Source organism: Arachis hypogaea, unplaced genomic scaffold (assembly GCF_003086295.3).
Source record: "Arachis hypogaea cultivar Tifrunner unplaced genomic scaffold, arahy.Tifrunner.gnm2.J5K5 arahy.Tifrunner.gnm2.scaffold_853, whole genome shotgun sequence".
Lineage (NCBI taxonomy): Eukaryota > Viridiplantae > Streptophyta > Magnoliopsida > Fabales > Fabaceae > Arachis > Arachis hypogaea.
This window is the reverse complement of record NW_027255423.1, coordinates 25509-43141: the sequence shown is the minus strand read 5'-3', so window position 1 is coordinate 43141 and position 17633 is coordinate 25509. Positions and strand designations below refer to the sequence as shown.

At 31.8% G+C, this 17633-nt stretch overlaps 1 protein-coding gene and 1 long non-coding RNA gene across 2 annotated transcripts; both read left to right on the top strand.

Annotated features, from left to right (window-relative positions):
* The first annotated feature begins 1805 nt into the window (after window positions 1-1805).
* Window positions 1806-4243, top strand: LOC112765302 (uncharacterized). The gene is made up of 2 exons (XM_025811213.3): window positions 1806-3213; window positions 3585-4243. Exons 1-2 carry the CDS (start codon window positions 2226-2228, stop codon window positions 4115-4117), a joined length of 1521 nt encoding a protein of 506 aa, XP_025666998.1. The 5' UTR covers window positions 1806-2225; the 3' UTR covers window positions 4118-4243.
* Window positions 4244-16009: 11766 nt separating this feature from the next.
* On the top strand, window positions 16010-17159 carry LOC112765924 (uncharacterized). The gene is made up of 2 exons (XR_003183968.3): window positions 16010-16608; window positions 16720-17159. It is a non-coding gene; the product is annotated as an uncharacterized lncRNA (long non-coding RNA).
* The last annotated feature ends 474 nt before the right edge of the window (window positions 17160-17633 follow it).

Genomic DNA, 17633 nt, shown 5'->3' with positions numbered 1-17633 from the left:
TCAACTTGCACAAATTAAACACAATTAAAAGAAAAAAAGTAATTTATTTTTATTAACATATAAGTCAATTATTTGTTGATTTCTCCTTCTTTCGCATAATTATTTTGGACAATATAAAAAGATAGTGGTTACTTTTTTCTGTTATGAGTCAATGACTAATATTATTTCTTGAAAGCAAAGCACAAGATTAAGAGCTTGGATTTGGCACATCTATTGAGAAATCTAAGATCTATGAAGTTGTCGTTGTTCATCCCTTTACTGTGTTGCTTAATTCAGAATTTAAATCTCTGATTTTTTGGTCTGATTGAAGAAAAAAAAAGACAGTCATCAGTTAGTTCAAAATTTAAGAAATTGACTTTGTTTTACAAATCCTAGAGTTAGCCATAGAACTCAATACAAAAAGAAAAGTCATCTTCATTTCTGTTCAAGGGGAGAGAACCAGAGTTGGAGTTTCATTGAGAGCTTTTCTAATGTTCTTGCTCAACGTTTTAGACATTGTTTCTACATTAAAGAAATATTCTGTCAAGATGAAGAGCTACATCTGAGAGTGTTGAATCCAGTTCATCTTATAGCGTTAAAATTGTGCAACATTATCTCTTTTTTATGGTTTATCATTGATGATTCTATTTGTATGTTGTATTTTTCTTTGTTTATATTCAGTGGTAAAAGGTACGTAAGTGAGGTATTAAGAAAAAGTCATTGAGAGAAAAGACATAGAGAGAAACTTGGAGAGAAAATCCAAGATTTATTTCTTGTTTCTTTTGATTGTATTTAGGTTTTGTATCTTGTATCTGATGTATCCTTTGCTAAGTTAGGTAAGCACTTAGAGTGTTGAGAGTTTAAGATGTTGCCTAGTCAAGTCAAGTTTATGTTGAAGCTTGATTTGTTTTTGATAGGATTATGTTGAGTTCTTGGGAATTAGTGTATGTAATATTTAAAATGATAGTGAAATTTCACCAACATTGTAGTAGAAACTAAATATAAGTTACATTGCACAAAGTGATTGAATTAGGATATATAGCTGTGTTATCTTTTTCTTCCTTGCACTAATTCTATTTTTTACGATTTATGAGATAAAATAAAATTGTCTCATGCATAATCCATCTCGTAAACAAAATAGAAGCCAAATTTTATTTTTTAATTTGAGGCATAATTAATCAAATTAAAAAAAATATAGATTCAAACTCTCTTTAGACCATCCAAAACCTTCACTTGCATATCATTATTAACAATTAATTGTCGCACTTGCATGAACACAATCACACCCATAAAAATCAACAAACTAAAAAATGAATGAGTACTAAGGGCCTATTTAAAAAATTTTAAAAATTATTTTTTTTAAATTTTTAATTTATGAAAAATAATAGTATTAATATTTATTATAATTTTAAAATTAAATTATAGCTTTTTAAAAAATTATTTAAATATTTATAAAAAAGTTAAAAAAATATTTTTTTATAATAAAAATTTTTTATATCAAACTTTTTTTAAAATAAACACTTTTAAAATTAAAAAATCAAATATAAAATAATTTATTTATAAACTATTTTTAATATAAATATTTATTATTTAAACTTTCTTTTAAAAAAAAGTTTAATTAGACTCTTTACACGTAAAGATTTATTTGATAATAACGTGTCTATATAAGAAAATGTTGGCTAGTAATTACAGTGAGAGCACTTATTAAAATGAAAAAGAATTAAATTTGATTCTTAAATTTTGTCGTAAAAGGAACAAAATGAATTATATAATATTAAGAAATAAAAGATTTTCAAATCTAAAAATATTGGAGAGCAATAAGGCTTCAGTCCAAAAGAATCTGTTTAAAAATCAAGTTGAATAAAATCTTGGTCCGGACAATAAAAAACAATGAAATCAACAAACGCGGTGGTTGCTGATTAACGAGGACAAAGTTGGTCGGTTCCGATAATAAATTAAAATAAAATTAGAAATTAATTCAAGTTTGTTATATTCTTCTTGTTCTTCTACTTCTCTGCATGCTTTGATTGAACAAGTCTTAGTCCACGCCAGCGCCTCCCTCATAATTTTCTTCTTCCTTTTTTTTCACTAAGTCCTTGTTCCAATTTCTAATTATATTCTTCCCTTCACCGTCACATCACTCACCCCTTCTGTTTTTCTGTGATCACAAGCAACAATCAGTCTATGCATTCAAAACCCAGAGCCAAAGGAATTATCAGCAACAATATCGATTTCAAGAGAGAATAATGAGGGAGTGGATACGTGTTGCGTTGGTTGCAGCTTCTGTGGGATGCGTTTCAACCCTTTTGCTCCTTCTCTTATGGCGTTTTTACCAACTCAGAAAACGAGGGAATTTTGTGGAACCTGCAAGTTTGACCAGAATGGAGGGTGGTCTCCAAGGAGGACTTTCTAGGATTCATAATCATCATCACCATCACCAATTGGATCATCAAGGTAGCAGCAACAAGAACAAACAGGGAAATTATTTTGTTATTCGTGGAGGTGTATCTGGAAAAAGGGTTCTGTTCAGTTGGTCTGATCATCCTTCTATGGCTGCTGATGCTGTTGAAAATGGTTGGTCTCGATTTTCATTCATAGCTTCCAAGACTTACACGCCATCCCCTTCGAAAAGGTCATCGATTTTGGGGGTGTGTGCCGCACCGGTTAGTGATGATCATCATGGAACAGAATCTGAGGTTGAGATAAGCTGGGAAATTTCTCAGGGTTCTGCTGAGTTTATGCAGAAGGTGAGGTTCAATCCTGGGTTGAAGAAGATTCTTCAATACAATAACAACAACAACAGTTCTTCTTCTATGAACGTTGCTTCTGTTATTAGAACGGCTCTTCCCCTTCCTGGCCCACCTTTGGGGAACTATTCTTTTCCTCAAGAAGCGTATTTTGAGATTACAATCTTGTATGGTGGTGGTGGTAATGAGTATGAATTTGCGGGGAAGAATGTTGGAGAAGGTGAGAAGACAAAGTTGTTGGTGATTCAAGGTGGTGGTGGAAATGGTAGTAAAGGGAATTCGGAGGCTTTGGTTCATGTTAGCAGCAATAATCATAGTAAGAATAGTGTTGATGAGATGAAACTTGATGGGAAAGAGGGTGGAAAGAGAAATGAATCTGTGATGTTCTCATTGGGATTAACTGCTGCAGGTCCTGTTCCTTTGAGAGTTCCAGGAAGCTACCCTGCCAGCATTGGCTTCAACTCCAATGGTTCTGTTTTTCTTGATGGTAATTGTTTTTCCATGTCCATTTTTTTATGACTTAGCAGACTAATTTGTTGGTATTTGTTTTTTCCCATTTGAGCAAAAATTCCCTTTAGGTAACTAGTTTTGAATTGGTAGGTAAGGTTTTCAGGCGAAGCTGATGGGTTTAGTACACATTTCTAGACATAAACTAAAAATCCTTAGTATTAAAACCAATCACATGACTAAAAAACAATTGTGTCTACTTTGTCCTTTTATTAGTTTGTTGGTTTATTGAGATTCTAAACCTAAAGCATAGGGACACAAACATGGTTTATACAATTTTATTTTCCAAGAATATTATTTATGCTTGTTGAGACATCTAAGGGTGAATGAAATTTCAAATTCCCTTTACAGGAATGAAACTTGTATTTGAATCAGAGAAGGCAGAGTGGGTAGGAACTGATAAAGTGATTGGTTGTGGCTTTGATCCAAGGCAGAAGAAGGTGTTCTTCACATTAGACTCAGAGTTGGTGCATGTAATCCATTGTCAATCACAAGTGTTTGGAACTCCATTATATCCAATCATGGCTGCAAATATAGACATCATGGTACTAGTTAATTTTGGACAAAGTTCATTCAAATATGCTCCTGCAAATGCACAGAGAACACCAAATCCATGCTTTATAGCCCCGCTTGTAAATTCACCTGCTGCTACTTTGGGTTATGATGATAGTAGGGAGCTATTTTCCATGGGAAGGATTGATTCTCAGTGGCGCAATCGCTCCGCAACCAGAGGAAGCCACAACAATGGCAACAATAATATGAATCATAACAACAATAATAATAATAGTAATATTAGAACAGTGGAATTTGATGAAGAGTCTGAGGCTGATCTATTTGAAATAGTGTTGGATGGTTCTGGAAAATCTCCAAATTCAGCATCATAATCTGTGGCACAGCACTTTGTTGCACATATATTGCATACATCACACACACACACACACTGTTATACAGATTCATGTACATGGCAAATTAATTTTGATGAAGGCTTTAGCATTGACTAACTAGTCCTATACAGTTTGTCTTCTGCGTTCTACTTTTTTTTTTTTCCCTCTCTCCTTGCTGGCTGAGCTCTTAACTTCTTTATTATTTATTTATTTATTTATTTGCTTCTACACATTCTCTTTCAACTGTTTGAGCAACTTCGTGTGAACTGCTGTTAAAAATAGCCCCAACAGATGAAAAAGGGAAAGGACTCGTAGTAACTTATTTTAATATGACAATACAACTATACAAGTGAAAGGAGTTTGTAATCTATCCTTCTGTTATAATATGTCAAAGGGTATAGGTTGTATATATTTGTTTTTAAAATTACTCTTAATTATTTAATATTTTTATTGTGCTATATTATAATTTTTTTTAAGGTGATATTGTATATTGTATTATGACTTAGAATTTTTTATTTTTTTATTTTATTCTTTAGCTTATTTTTATATTTTTAATATTTGTGTTATTATTTTAAATAGGTATAATTGAACTATAAAATCTAGTTTATTATTTACTTTAACTCTTTTTAACTTACTTTTATTATATAAAATTAATCAGGTAGTTTTACAATTTTTTTTAAATATTTAATATGTTTTTAAGATAAACAATACCATTCGAACTCACGAGTATCTAACCCACTTTAACTTTTTAATTGAAATGGTTTGACAACCTAATTTGCAGTGGGTAAGATTAAATTTGGATATCAAATTAATCGTATCTATCTTACTCATGTTCCTAATATATCATATGTATGTTAATAAAAAATATATGTATATGATGAGGAAATAGAGCTTTAAACATGAATTTCTTTTCTTTTTGTACAAATACTTAGTATCAGTTAATAATTCAAATTGTTAATAATATATAAATAATCTTTGATATTGTGTTTGATTGAAAATAATTTTTTTTCTTGCGGATGGTGTCAAATCAAATTCGAATTAGATGATTTAGAATGTAAATAATATTTGAGTTAAAAGTTTTAAAACCACAAATAGAATTAAGGTAGTTTAAAAATTATTCTACGGTACTTATTGTCATTTCTATCCTCTTTTTCTGTTGTGGCGCATCATTTTTTTTAAGTGACATGTATAACTTAGCCCTTTTTTTAATTATGTCTTAAATTTTTCTTTTACCTTTCTATTTCACCCTCTTTGACATTTGACATTTAATTTTTTTTTTAAGATTATTCTATGTTGCATTGCATGTGATACTTCTCTCTTTGTACTATAATATTTAAATCTAATATAAGTATATGGTTCTAAACATGTCTTCATAAAATTTTGTTATCTTATTTTGATATTGAAAATATGTTTATCTCGTCTAAATTAATTAGAACTATTCTTTATATACAGTCTTTGTGGATTATAATTTTATGTCACACACACATGGACGCACATTATACGATCTTAGTTTGTGATACGATTATATTACGTGTATATTAAAATTAGTCATTAAAATTAATTATTAATATAAAATATATATTAAAATATAAAATATACATTAAAAATAAGTTAAATAATATATATTTATATATAAATATATGATAATTAATTTTAATAACTAATTTTAATGTATAAATAATATTTTTATTACGATACTATATTTTTCTTATTAGAGTTAAGTTTTCTTAAAATACCATTCTGTCAATTCTTTTTTTCCGTTGTTGTTTTTTTCTTTTATTTTCGAACCTATTTTTATTATGTTATCCTTCCAGCTATGTCTCCGTAATAACACACTAAATCAAGCAATACAAAAAAAAATGCTAAATCAAGAATATAAATTTTACTTCTAATAATATTTGTTAATGCTTATTGATACATGGTTTTACATCATATGCAAATTTCAACAAAACATTTACATGTAATTTCATGCTATTATTATGTACTTTTATTTGAATATAAATTTTCATGTATTAGTTACCAAATAACTTAATATATCTTGACATTAGACAAAAAATTTGAGATAGAACTCATTTTTTTACATGTGCTAGATAATTTTGGTATTTTACATATAGTATATTGGGCAAAGATGCCGGTCCTAATCTAATTAAATATTAATAAAGGAACCAATGGATTCCACCAAACTTTGAAGGAGATCGTTTCAATTATTCAATTCTAGAAGATTGTTTTATTAATGTTAATAGCCAACATTTGGACTAATTTAATATATATATATATATATATATATATATATATATATATATATATATATATATATATATATATATACACACACACAAATAGGTCATAAAAAATTTCGCATCCAACATTTTGGTTTTTAAATTTTTTTTATTACATTGAGATTCTTAAACTTCACAAAAATAAGACATAAAGATCTTTTTGTTATTATTTTTAAATTTTTAAAAATTTATTTGTTCAAGTAAAAACAATAAGTTTAATTAAAGTAGGAATTTATATGTTTTATTGTTATAAAGTTCAAGAATCTGAATATAATAAAATTTTTAGAGATAAAAATGTTCAAAATGAACTTTTTCAAAAATATTTGAATATATACGAGATAATTCTCAATATAGTCCTTGAAGTTGTACTCGAGGCTCATAGTAGTCCATGAACTTAAAAGTTCCCCATATTCATCCCTGAAGTTGCACTCCGAAACTCAGACTTGTCCTTTCGACACATTCTGTCCACATGGCGCTACCGGAAAACTGAGTTGGCATCCTTCGTGACACATGGACATTACAACGGCTAGCTGATGTGGCAGAGTAAACTGTCCCGAATCAATTTGCTCCCTCAATTCAAGTTAAAACCCTAATTTCCAATTTTGAAGCCCACGGTGCTCACTCTCTTCTCTTCTCTTCTGTTATCTGTTCTTGTCTTCTCCATCTTACTCAGCTCCTTCTTACTCATCAAATTAGCCTCTCTAGCATCATGTTCGCTCTGGACATTCTCAAGACCTTTAACGTGTAATCTTCTACCAAGCTGTAAATCATGTAACTCTGCTAAGCCATATTGGGCTTTTGAATCCACAATAAAAATATTCAGTATTTTTAGTTGTTTCAACTCCCCCATTTTCGGAGGCATTTTTACTAATGCCCAACATCCTTCAATTAAGAGATGCCTGAGATCCTTCAACTTCAATATGTGTTTGGACAGAGAAGTAAGAAAAATGCATTGTTCCAGCTTTAGAATTTGCAATTTCTGCAGCCTAGAAACACATTTTAGCAATTTTGTAATGTAACTATTATAAATATTCAAGTACCTTGAATGTGTTAAACTTTTCAGTACTGAGAGTTCAGAAGATCTCGTACGCAATGCTCGGAAAGAATTATATAACTGCACTTTACGCAAAACCAATGTTGGATATCTAATGAGGGGATTGTTAATTGCTGGATCAAGATCAATAAAAGTCCTCAAGGACTCAATATTCTTCAAGGTATTCTGATTTAACTCGGGCAAGCCAGAGTAACTTACATGGTGGACCCTTCTTATCAAATTAGCCAAGCTTGCAGACTCACTATAAGCTTTATACTCATCTCCCACTATGGAGCGGGCAAGATCAAGGAATAAGTCATGGATCTTGAAGGTGGTGTTTCCATACTTGTCAATCGATACTTCTTGAAAAAATGATCTCTGGAGCAGTTCCTCTCATTGCTGATTACCAACATCTTCAACCTCCAAATGCCCTTTGGATTTAATTAGTCCATTGGCCATCCAAAGATGAATTAGCTGTTCCATTGAGATTCGAAAATCTTCAGGATAGAGAGCACAAAAACAAAAGCATTACTGTGATGATGGCTTCAAATGAAAATCTTCCATACATCTGGTGCTCAGGGATGGCAGAACCAGTTAGCCTCAGATCATCATCTTCTTGTTGTCTTTGTCTGACTCCCAAAGGCAGCTGAAACCTTCTCCTATCTGAAGGATTACGAGTGTTCATAACACGCAGCGGAAGTAATAAAGTAATCCTATTGATACATTTTGTGCTTAAAATTTTATTGAAATAAGATGGGTTAGATGCAATACCTGAGTACCCTAGTGAATAAAGCTTTCTCCTTCGATAGTACGAAGGTACTATGTGTATCCACACCGAGACTAATCCTTGTTGTCAACTCTTTGACCAATGGATTTAACTGAGAAGTTTCTTGCAACTTCTTGCACCAGCAATTCTTCACTAAGAATTTGGAATATTTGTGTATATGGAGGTAAAAAGAGAAAACTTATATTTTCTTTCTTTTATCATATACACATATATAGTATGAGATTGGTGACTGATTTGTGAATCAAATTACAATTTAATTTGAGACAAAATCAGTTAGGATCTTATCCATATTTAAAACTCATCATAGAATAAATAATTAATTATTTAATATTCTAAATTATAATATTATTATATTCATGGTGCTAGCAAAGAATATAATAATACTCCATTTGAATTAATATAATTATTTATTTGATCTAATCAAAATAATAATTAAATAATTATTTACCAAGGATTAGAACACTCGTTAGTGTGTGACCCCATAGGTTCAATACTAAGCGGGTAGTATATTAGTCATACTAAATTTACTAATCAAGGTTGGCGTCTAGCAACGCTCCTTGACGACCCGATAGTATGAAGTAATAATATTTTTTACTAAGAACCCAAGATGAACAAAAATACAACTCCTTCCATCTTTTCAGCTCTTGGCTAACTTTTAGAGTACGGTTTGATTGTCAAACTCTAACTTGTTACCATTATTATAATGAATTATGAATGACTTAAGAAACTCATTTCTTAATTCATTCAAACCCCTTGGCCAAGGCATTGTTTATTTCATTTATTATAATCGTAGAGCTCAAACTCATTACCATAGTTGATGGATTCCATTTTGACTAATCATTAATTCTACAAGTATTTAAATCATACCCAATGTCCATTCAACTAACACCGTAGGGTGTTAGGTGTCCAGAATCAAAGTATAACAAATACATTGTTAATTACTATGATAGTCGCAGGTCAAAGGAAAATTCTAATATTATGTTCATCATAAGAATATCCTATTGACAAATATACGGTAATTATAACCATTAGGAATTCTTAGAGTGAGTCAGTTCAATGGTTATATCTCTATATATACCATTTATATATATAATTTAACAAATGAGATCTATTAATCTTTATCCAATGAAGACTATTATATATATATATATATATATATATATATATATATATATATATATATATATATTAATCTATCTGAATCACTAATGTCCCATTTTTAGTGATTCTACGATTAAGAACAATTTAAATTAAAAGTACTCAAAAAACGTATATCTTATTATTACGATCCCTATCGTAATTATTCGTTTCTAATTTTTAATTAAGGACACTATCATAAATTATAAAAGTTTATTCTTATAAAAAAGAATAATAATAATAATAATTCATGATAGTATTTTGTTGGACATACGCACTTATCTCCAACAATCTCCCACTTGTACTAGAGCCAATGACAGATTGGATCTAGGGCATACATGTATTTCCAACAAAATCTCCCACTTGCACTAGAGCCAATCAATCATATATTTCAATCCTAATTCCCACATATGCTTATCAAACTCTTTTGATCCAAGCGCATTAGTGAATGGGTCTGCTGCATTATCCTTCCCAACAACCTTTTGAATTTCAACGTCTCCACGTTCAACGATCTCTCTTATCAAATGATACCTTCTCAAGATATGCTTAGATTTTTGATGTGATCTTGGCTCTTTTGCTTGTGCAATGGCTCCATTATTGTCACACAGTAACAGAAGTGGTTCTTTAATTGAAGGTACCACACCAAGCTCGTTTATGAACTTCTTCATCCACACAACTTCTTTAGCAGCCTCACTTGCTGCTATATACTCAGCTTCAGTCGTTGAATCAGCTACAGTAGCTTGTTTGGAACTTTTCCAACTCACTGCACCATCGTTTAAGGTGAAAACATAACCTGAAGTAGATTTGCTATCATCTTTATCTGAGGCAAAACTTGCATCAGTGAACCCTTTTGGTATAAGTTCAGAATCTCCATAGATGAGGAATTGGTCTTTAGTTCTTCTTAAATATTTAAGAATGGATTTAACCACCTTCCAATGTTCCTCACCAGGATTTGCCTGATATCGACTGGCTACTCCTAGCGCATATGCGACATCAGGACGTGTACATGTCATGGTATACATGATAGCTCCCACTGCACTAGCATATGGTATTCTACTCATGCGTACTCTCTCTTCTGAAGTTTTAGGACAATCCTTTCTGCTGAGAGTAATTCCAGTGCCTATTGGTAAATAGCCCTTTTTGGAATTTTCCATGTTATACCTTTTCAATATGGTATCAATGTACATAGACTGTGAGAGTCCAAGCAACCTTTTAGATCTATCTCTATAGATTTTTATTCCTAGAATATAGGCTGCTTCTCCCAAATCTTTCATGGAGAATTGTTGAGATAGCCAAGTTTTGGTATTTTGCAATGCTGGTACATCATTTCCTATTAGTAATATGTCATCAACATAGAGTACTAAGAAAATGATTGTACTCCCACTAAACTTTTTGTATATGCAAGGATCCTCTTCACACCGGATAAAATCAAACTTTTCGATTGTCTTATTAAAACAAATGTTCCAACTTCTAGAAGCTTGCTTTAGCCCATAAATGGCGCGTTGCAGCTTACAAACTTTACTATGATCAGACGGAAGTGTGAAACCTTCAGGTTGTGTCATGTACACTTCCTCTTTGAGTTCTCCATTAAGAAAAGCTGTTTTCACATCCATTTGTCATATTTCATAATCATAGTATGCTGCTATAGCAAGTAGAATCCGAATAGATTTGAGCATTGCCACAGGAGAAAATGTTTCTTCATAATCTATTCCCTCCTTTTGACGGTATCCCTTGGCAACTAGACGGGCTTTATAGGTCTCTACCTTACCATCTGCTCCAATCTTTTTCTTGTAAACCCATTTGCAACCAATAGGTTTTATGTATTTTGAGGGTTCAACCAAAGTCCAAACATTGTTGATCCTCATAGACTCTATTTCGGATTCCATGGCACTCTGCCATTTTAGACTTTCGGAACTTTGCATTGCCTCTTCATAAGTCTTAGGATCATTATCATCATAATCGATCCCATTTTTCACATCATCTTGCACCATTAGGTTTAGCCTTAGTGGTGGATGATGTTCTCTTGTGGACCGTCGAAGAAGTAGTTCTTGTACCAAATTTGGAGGTTGTTGAACCGGTTCCAAAGGTAGTTCAAGGATTGATTCAGTAATCTCTCTTTGAACTACTATCGGTTCGTTATCCTCAACTCTTGAAGATGATAAATTTGGTATTAGTTTAAGGACATCCAAAATTGGTTGCTCAAATTGAATTTCGTATTCTTGAGCTTGTACTATTTCATTGGTTTCTTGAACTTCATCAAGTTCTATTTCTTCACCTTGTCTTCCTTGAGAAAGAAATTCCTTTTCTAAAAAGGTTCCACCTCTTGCCACAAACACTTTGTGGTCAGAAGGGTGATAGAAATAATAACTCATTGTTTCTTTAGGGTAACCAATGAATCTACATTTATCGGACCTAGCATCAAGTTTATTACTTTGCAATTTCTTAACATATGCTGGACATCCCCAAACTCTAATGTGTTTGAGATTTGGCTTTCGTCCTTTCCATATCTCATATGGTGTTGAAGAAACTGCTTTAGTGGGTACTTTATTTAGCAAATATGTTGCTGTTTCTAAAGCATAGCCCCATAAATTCAATGGAAGATCAGTAAAACCCATCATGGATCGAACCATATCTAATAAAGTTCGATTCCTCCTCTCTGAAACACTATTGTGTTGTGGGGTACCAGGAGGTGTCCATTGAGAAAGAATCCCATTTTTCTTTAAATACTCAAGAAAATGATCATTTAGATATTCTCCTCCTCTATCAGATCTAAGCACCTTAATGCTTTTACCTGTTTGATTTTCAACTTCACTGCGAAAAATTTTGAACATTTCAAATGACTCAGATTTGTGTTTCATAAGATACACAAAGCCATATCTAGACATATCATCAGTGAAAGTGATAAAATAAGAATATTTTCCTTTGGCTTGAATTTTCATTGGTCCACAAACATCTGTATGTATTAGTCCCAATAATTCTGTAACCCTTTCTCCATGTCCCATAAATGGAGTTTTGGTCATTTTTCCTTTGAGACAGGATTCACAAGTTACATATGATTCATAATCATATTTGTTAAGGTAACCTTCTTTATGTAACTTAGAAATCTTTTTTTCTCCTATATGACCAAGTCTACAATGCCAAAGATATGATTCATTTACTTGATTATTCCTCTCTCTTTTGAGAGTAGAAACATGCATGACAGAATTACCATTTAAATCGGGAAGAATATAAATGCCATATTGGAGATAGCCATTTACGTATAAGTCATCACCATAATAAGTAGAACAAATGCCATTTTTAATATTAAAATAAAAACCACGTTTGTCCAACATAGAAACAGAAATAACATTTGCAACAAAATTAGGAACATAATGACAATTCTCCAATACTAATGTCTTGCCCGTAGGCATTGCTAAAGAAATAGATCCTATAGCTACATCAGCAACAGTTACTCTGTTCCCGACTTGAAGGTAAGTTTCTCCCTTCTTCAGCCATCTACTTACTCGTAGTCCCTGCAACAAATTGCAAATATTATGAGCACTTCTGATATCTAATACCCATATAGAAGAATTAATAGTAGCCAAAAAAATCATGAAAACTATTTTTAAGTATGTCTTACCTTCCTCTTTGGTTTTCAAAAAAGCAAGGTATTCCTTGCGGTTTCTTTTCCAATGACCTTTGCCTTTACAATAAAAGCATTCAGCATCATTTTTGTCAGCCTTTTCTTGCTTGTCCTTGGGTTTGGTCACACCACCCTTAGGTGCCATGGGTTCTCTTTTAAAATTATTCTTTCCATTTCCTTTTGCTTTCCACTTTCCTTTCTTCTTAGAAGAGCTGCCAACTACCATAGCAACTCCTTTCTTTTTCTCAGATGCAATTTGATTCTCATAATCAATTAGCATGTTGAGCATTTCATGAAGATCACAACTTACTTTAATCATATTAAAGCTAATAATGAATTGTGAAAAAGTTTCTGGAAGAGATTGCAAGATCAAATCTTGTGAAAGTTCTTTGCCCAATTTGCATCCCAACTTCTCAAGTTGTTTAATAAGATCAATCATCTTAAGAACATGGGGTCCAATAGGAGAGTCCACATCAAGTGTGGATCTAAACAAAGTTTTGGACAATTGATATCGGGCTGTCTTACTTTGTGCACCATACATTTTCTTAAGTTGTTCGACAATAGTCGGTGGATCCATATCCTGATGTTGCCTCTGAAGATCAGAACCCATGGATGCCAGAATGATGCATTTGGCAGTAAGACAATTTTCCAAGTACTTCTCATAAGTCTTGGTTGCCTCATTATCAATACTTCCATCCTCTTTAGGAACTGGGGCCGTAACAGCAGGCTTATCGATTATATCAATTATCCTTTCATGCATGAGAACAATTCTCAAATTGCGATACCAATCATCATAATTGGCTCCAGCCAATTTGTTATTTTCAAGTATGCCACGCAGTGATAGAGCAGACATATTATTCATGAATCTAAAACGAAAAAACAAATATAAGTACGTATTCATACATACAAATAACACTTTCTACAATAATTATTATTATAGAAAATTAAGAAATCTTTATTTCTTAAAAAAATATATTTAAAATCATGAATGAGTATCTTGGTTGTCAAGTCATTACTCATACAATTTTAAATAGATGATTAAATGTATCATATACAATTTTAATCCCAAATAATTACCTGGTTGTCAGGTTATTATTTAATTGAATTATATTTTATACCCCTAGGTTGTCTAGGTTCAAGTAAAAATTAATTCATTCCATGTATCAAATACATATATAAATTTTATCCTTGAGTACGAATCTCCTGGTTGTCAGGTAACTCCTCGTAAACAAAGTATAAAATTTATGTATCCCTTTTTTTCCTTTCAGTTTTATTTCATAAATAAATAAAACAATAACAACAGTATGTTTCTTAACATACATATAATTTTATCCCACATAAATTTATAATTTTGACAATGGCATCTCATACCATTATTAGGAATCACATTCACTATAATAACAAAACTTAAATTAATCCTATTAATTATGAAAATTTTTGCAATAAAACTTTAAAAACAAAAGTGCAATGGCTCTGATACCACTGAAGGATTACGAGTGTTCATAACACGCAGCGGAAGTAATAAAGTAATCCTATTGATCTATTTTGTGCTTAAAATTTTATTGAAATAAGATGGGTTAGATGCCAATACCTGAGTACCCTAGTGAATAAAGCTTTCTCCTTCGATAGTACGAAGGTACTATGTGTATCCACACCGAGACTAATCCTTGTTGTCAACTCTTTGACCAATGGATTTAACTGAGAAGTTTCTTGCAACTTCTTGCACCAGCAATTCTTCACTAAGAATTTGGAATATTTGTATATGTGGAGGTAAAAAGTGAAAACTTATATTTTCTTTCTTTTATCATATACACATATATAGTATGAGATTGGTGACTGATTTGTGAATCAAATTACAATTTAATTTGAGACAAAATCAGTTAGGATCTTATCCATATTTAAAACTCATCATAGAATAAATAATTAATTATTTAATATTCTCAATTATAATATTATTATATTCATGGTACTAGCAAAGAATATATTAATACTCCATTTGAATTAATATAATTATTTATTTGATCTAATCAAAATAATAATTAAATAATTATTTACAAGGATTAGAACACTCGTTAGTGTGTGACCCCATAGGTTCAATACTAAGCGGGTAGTATATTAGTCATACTAAATTTACTAATCAAGGTTGGCGTCTAGCAACGCTCCTTGACGACCCGATAGTATGAAGTAATAATATTTTTTTACTAAGAACCCAAGATGAACAAAAATACAACTCCTTCCATCTTTTCAGCTCTTGGCTAACTTTTAGAGTATGGTTTGATTGTCAAACTCTAACTTGTTACCATTATTATAATGAATTATGAATGACTTAAGAAACTCATTTCTTAATTCATTCAAACCCCTTGGCCAAGGCATTGTTTATTTCATTCATTATAATCGTAGAGCTCAAACTCATTACCATAGTTGATGGATTCCATTTTGACTAATCATTAATTCTACAAGTATTTAAATCATACTCAATGTCCATTCAACTAACACCGTAGGGTGTTAGGTGTCCAGAATCAAAGTATAACAAATACATTGTTAATTACTATGATAGTCGCAGGTCAAAGGAAAATTCTAATATTATGTTCATCATAAGAATATCCTATTGACAAATATACGGTAATTATAACCATTAGGAATTCTTAGAGTGAGTCAGTTCAATGGTTATATCTCTATATATACCATTTATATATATAATTTAACAAATGAGATCTATTAATCTTTATCCAATGAAGACTATTATATATATATATATATATATATATATATATATATATATATATATATATATATATATATATATATATATATTAATCTATCCGAATCACTAATGTCCCATTTTTAGTGATTCTACGATTAAGAACAATTTAAATTAAAAGTACTCAAAAAACGTACATCTCATTATTACGATCTCTATCGTAATTATTCGTTTCTAATTTTTAATTAAAGACACTATCATAAATTATAAAAGTTTATTCTTATAAAAAGGAATAATAATAATAATAATAATAATAATTCATGATAGTATTTTGTTGGACATACACACTTATCTCCAACACTATCATCATCAATACGCTGGAACCTCTTGACCATGTCTTTCATCCTCTTGCTGATAGTATGACGAAACAAAATAGTCTTGGGTTGGAAGCGGGCTAACCACCCTTCACTTTGAAGTTGGTTGGATTCCATTGAACAATCTTCCAAGATATCTTCCAGCACGTGCATGGCATCGGAAAGCTTTTTCAGCCAGTCCTTTATGGCATAGCTTTTGAATTGCTCCTCTGTAGCATCTTGGAACAATGCACGGATTGCCTCGAGATTATCAGACAGCTCTTGGATCTGTGAGTCAATACCAGAAAGTGCTGCAATCTCATTCTTGACAAAAAGTGTTCAAGTTTTCAATGAGAATTCCAAGCAAAGCATCCGTTGTCATTTTCAGAGATGAAAGCAAGGATATGTGAACGTTTAGTGAGGGATAGTTTGGATTTGCACAATGTCAACACCACTCTCAATGTAATCCATCATTGCTTCTCAGACAATCAACCATTAGAAAAGATTAAAATTATGGGGTGGGTTCCATTACAAAGAGGGATTTTTACTTGCTCTTTGAAGAAAACACTTCTTTGGCAGGTAAATTTTTCTTTATGGAAATATTATGACCATGGAAATTCAATGGTGTCATTTCATAATTATTTACCCTTTCCCCTTTGGTTTAATATGCGATTCATTTTTGTCATTCAGTTTACACTTGCATGGATCAAAATGGGGAGAATTGAACTTGCTGAGGATGCAGTTGTTTTGGCTGAGAAAAGGCTTCCAGTTGATTCATGGCCGTAATACTATGACACTCGCACTGGCAAGTTCATCGGGAAACAAGCCCGGCTTTATCAGACATGGACATTATCCAGCTTCCTTACATCTAAGATGTTCTTAAAGAATTCTGTGACAGTAGCCATGTTGTGCTGGGAAGAGGACCTTGAGATTCTTGAGACATGTTCTTGTGCACTGAGCAAGAGTGGCAGAACTAAATGCTCTCGCGATGCCGCCAAGTCTCAGATTCTTGTTTAGGATTCTGCCAACATTGTAAATAGTACATTCTTGTTCCACATTGTTGTGACTGTGAATAATGCTCCTTCTTTTCACTTTTGTACATTTATAAATATTTTTATATTCATTTTTTTTTCATATAGAATGTTCCTTTAGAGCATTCATTTTGCTTCCCCAAGATTCTACCAAGTATAAACAATGCCAGAAACAATTATAGCATGATTATTGTGTTTTCTTTCAAGAACTAGTGGATGTCTCAACCACCAGAACACAGATGAACAAACACATTAAATACTAATTGCTTAAAAAATATATGGTGACAACATGTTCTACTTGTCAAAAGAATATGACTGAAGTCAAAAAATTGAAACTGAATACTCCCAATTGCGTTGCTCGTGCTTGCCATAACCGTCGGACTTTAAAGATAGAGAAGACAAGAATAGAGAACAAAAGAAAAGAGAAGAGAGTGAGCACCATGGGCTTCAAAATTGGGAATTAGGTTTTAACTTGAATTGATGGACCAAATTGATTCGGGACAGTTTACTCTGCTACATCAACTAACCGTTGTAATGCCCACGTGTCACGAAGGATGTCAACTCAGCTTTCCG

What these genes read in the sequence shown, in the direction of transcription:
- LOC112765302 (XM_025811213.3), top strand. Translation starts at nt 2,226, where the DNA reads ATGAGGGAGTGGATACGTGTTGCGTTGGTTGCAGCTTCTGTGGGATGC. An exon ending in TGGTTCTGTTTTTCTTGATG is followed by an intron (nt 3,214 to 3,584) that starts GTAATTGTTTTT and finishes TTCCCTTTACAG; the next exon opens with GAATGAAACTTGTATTTGAA.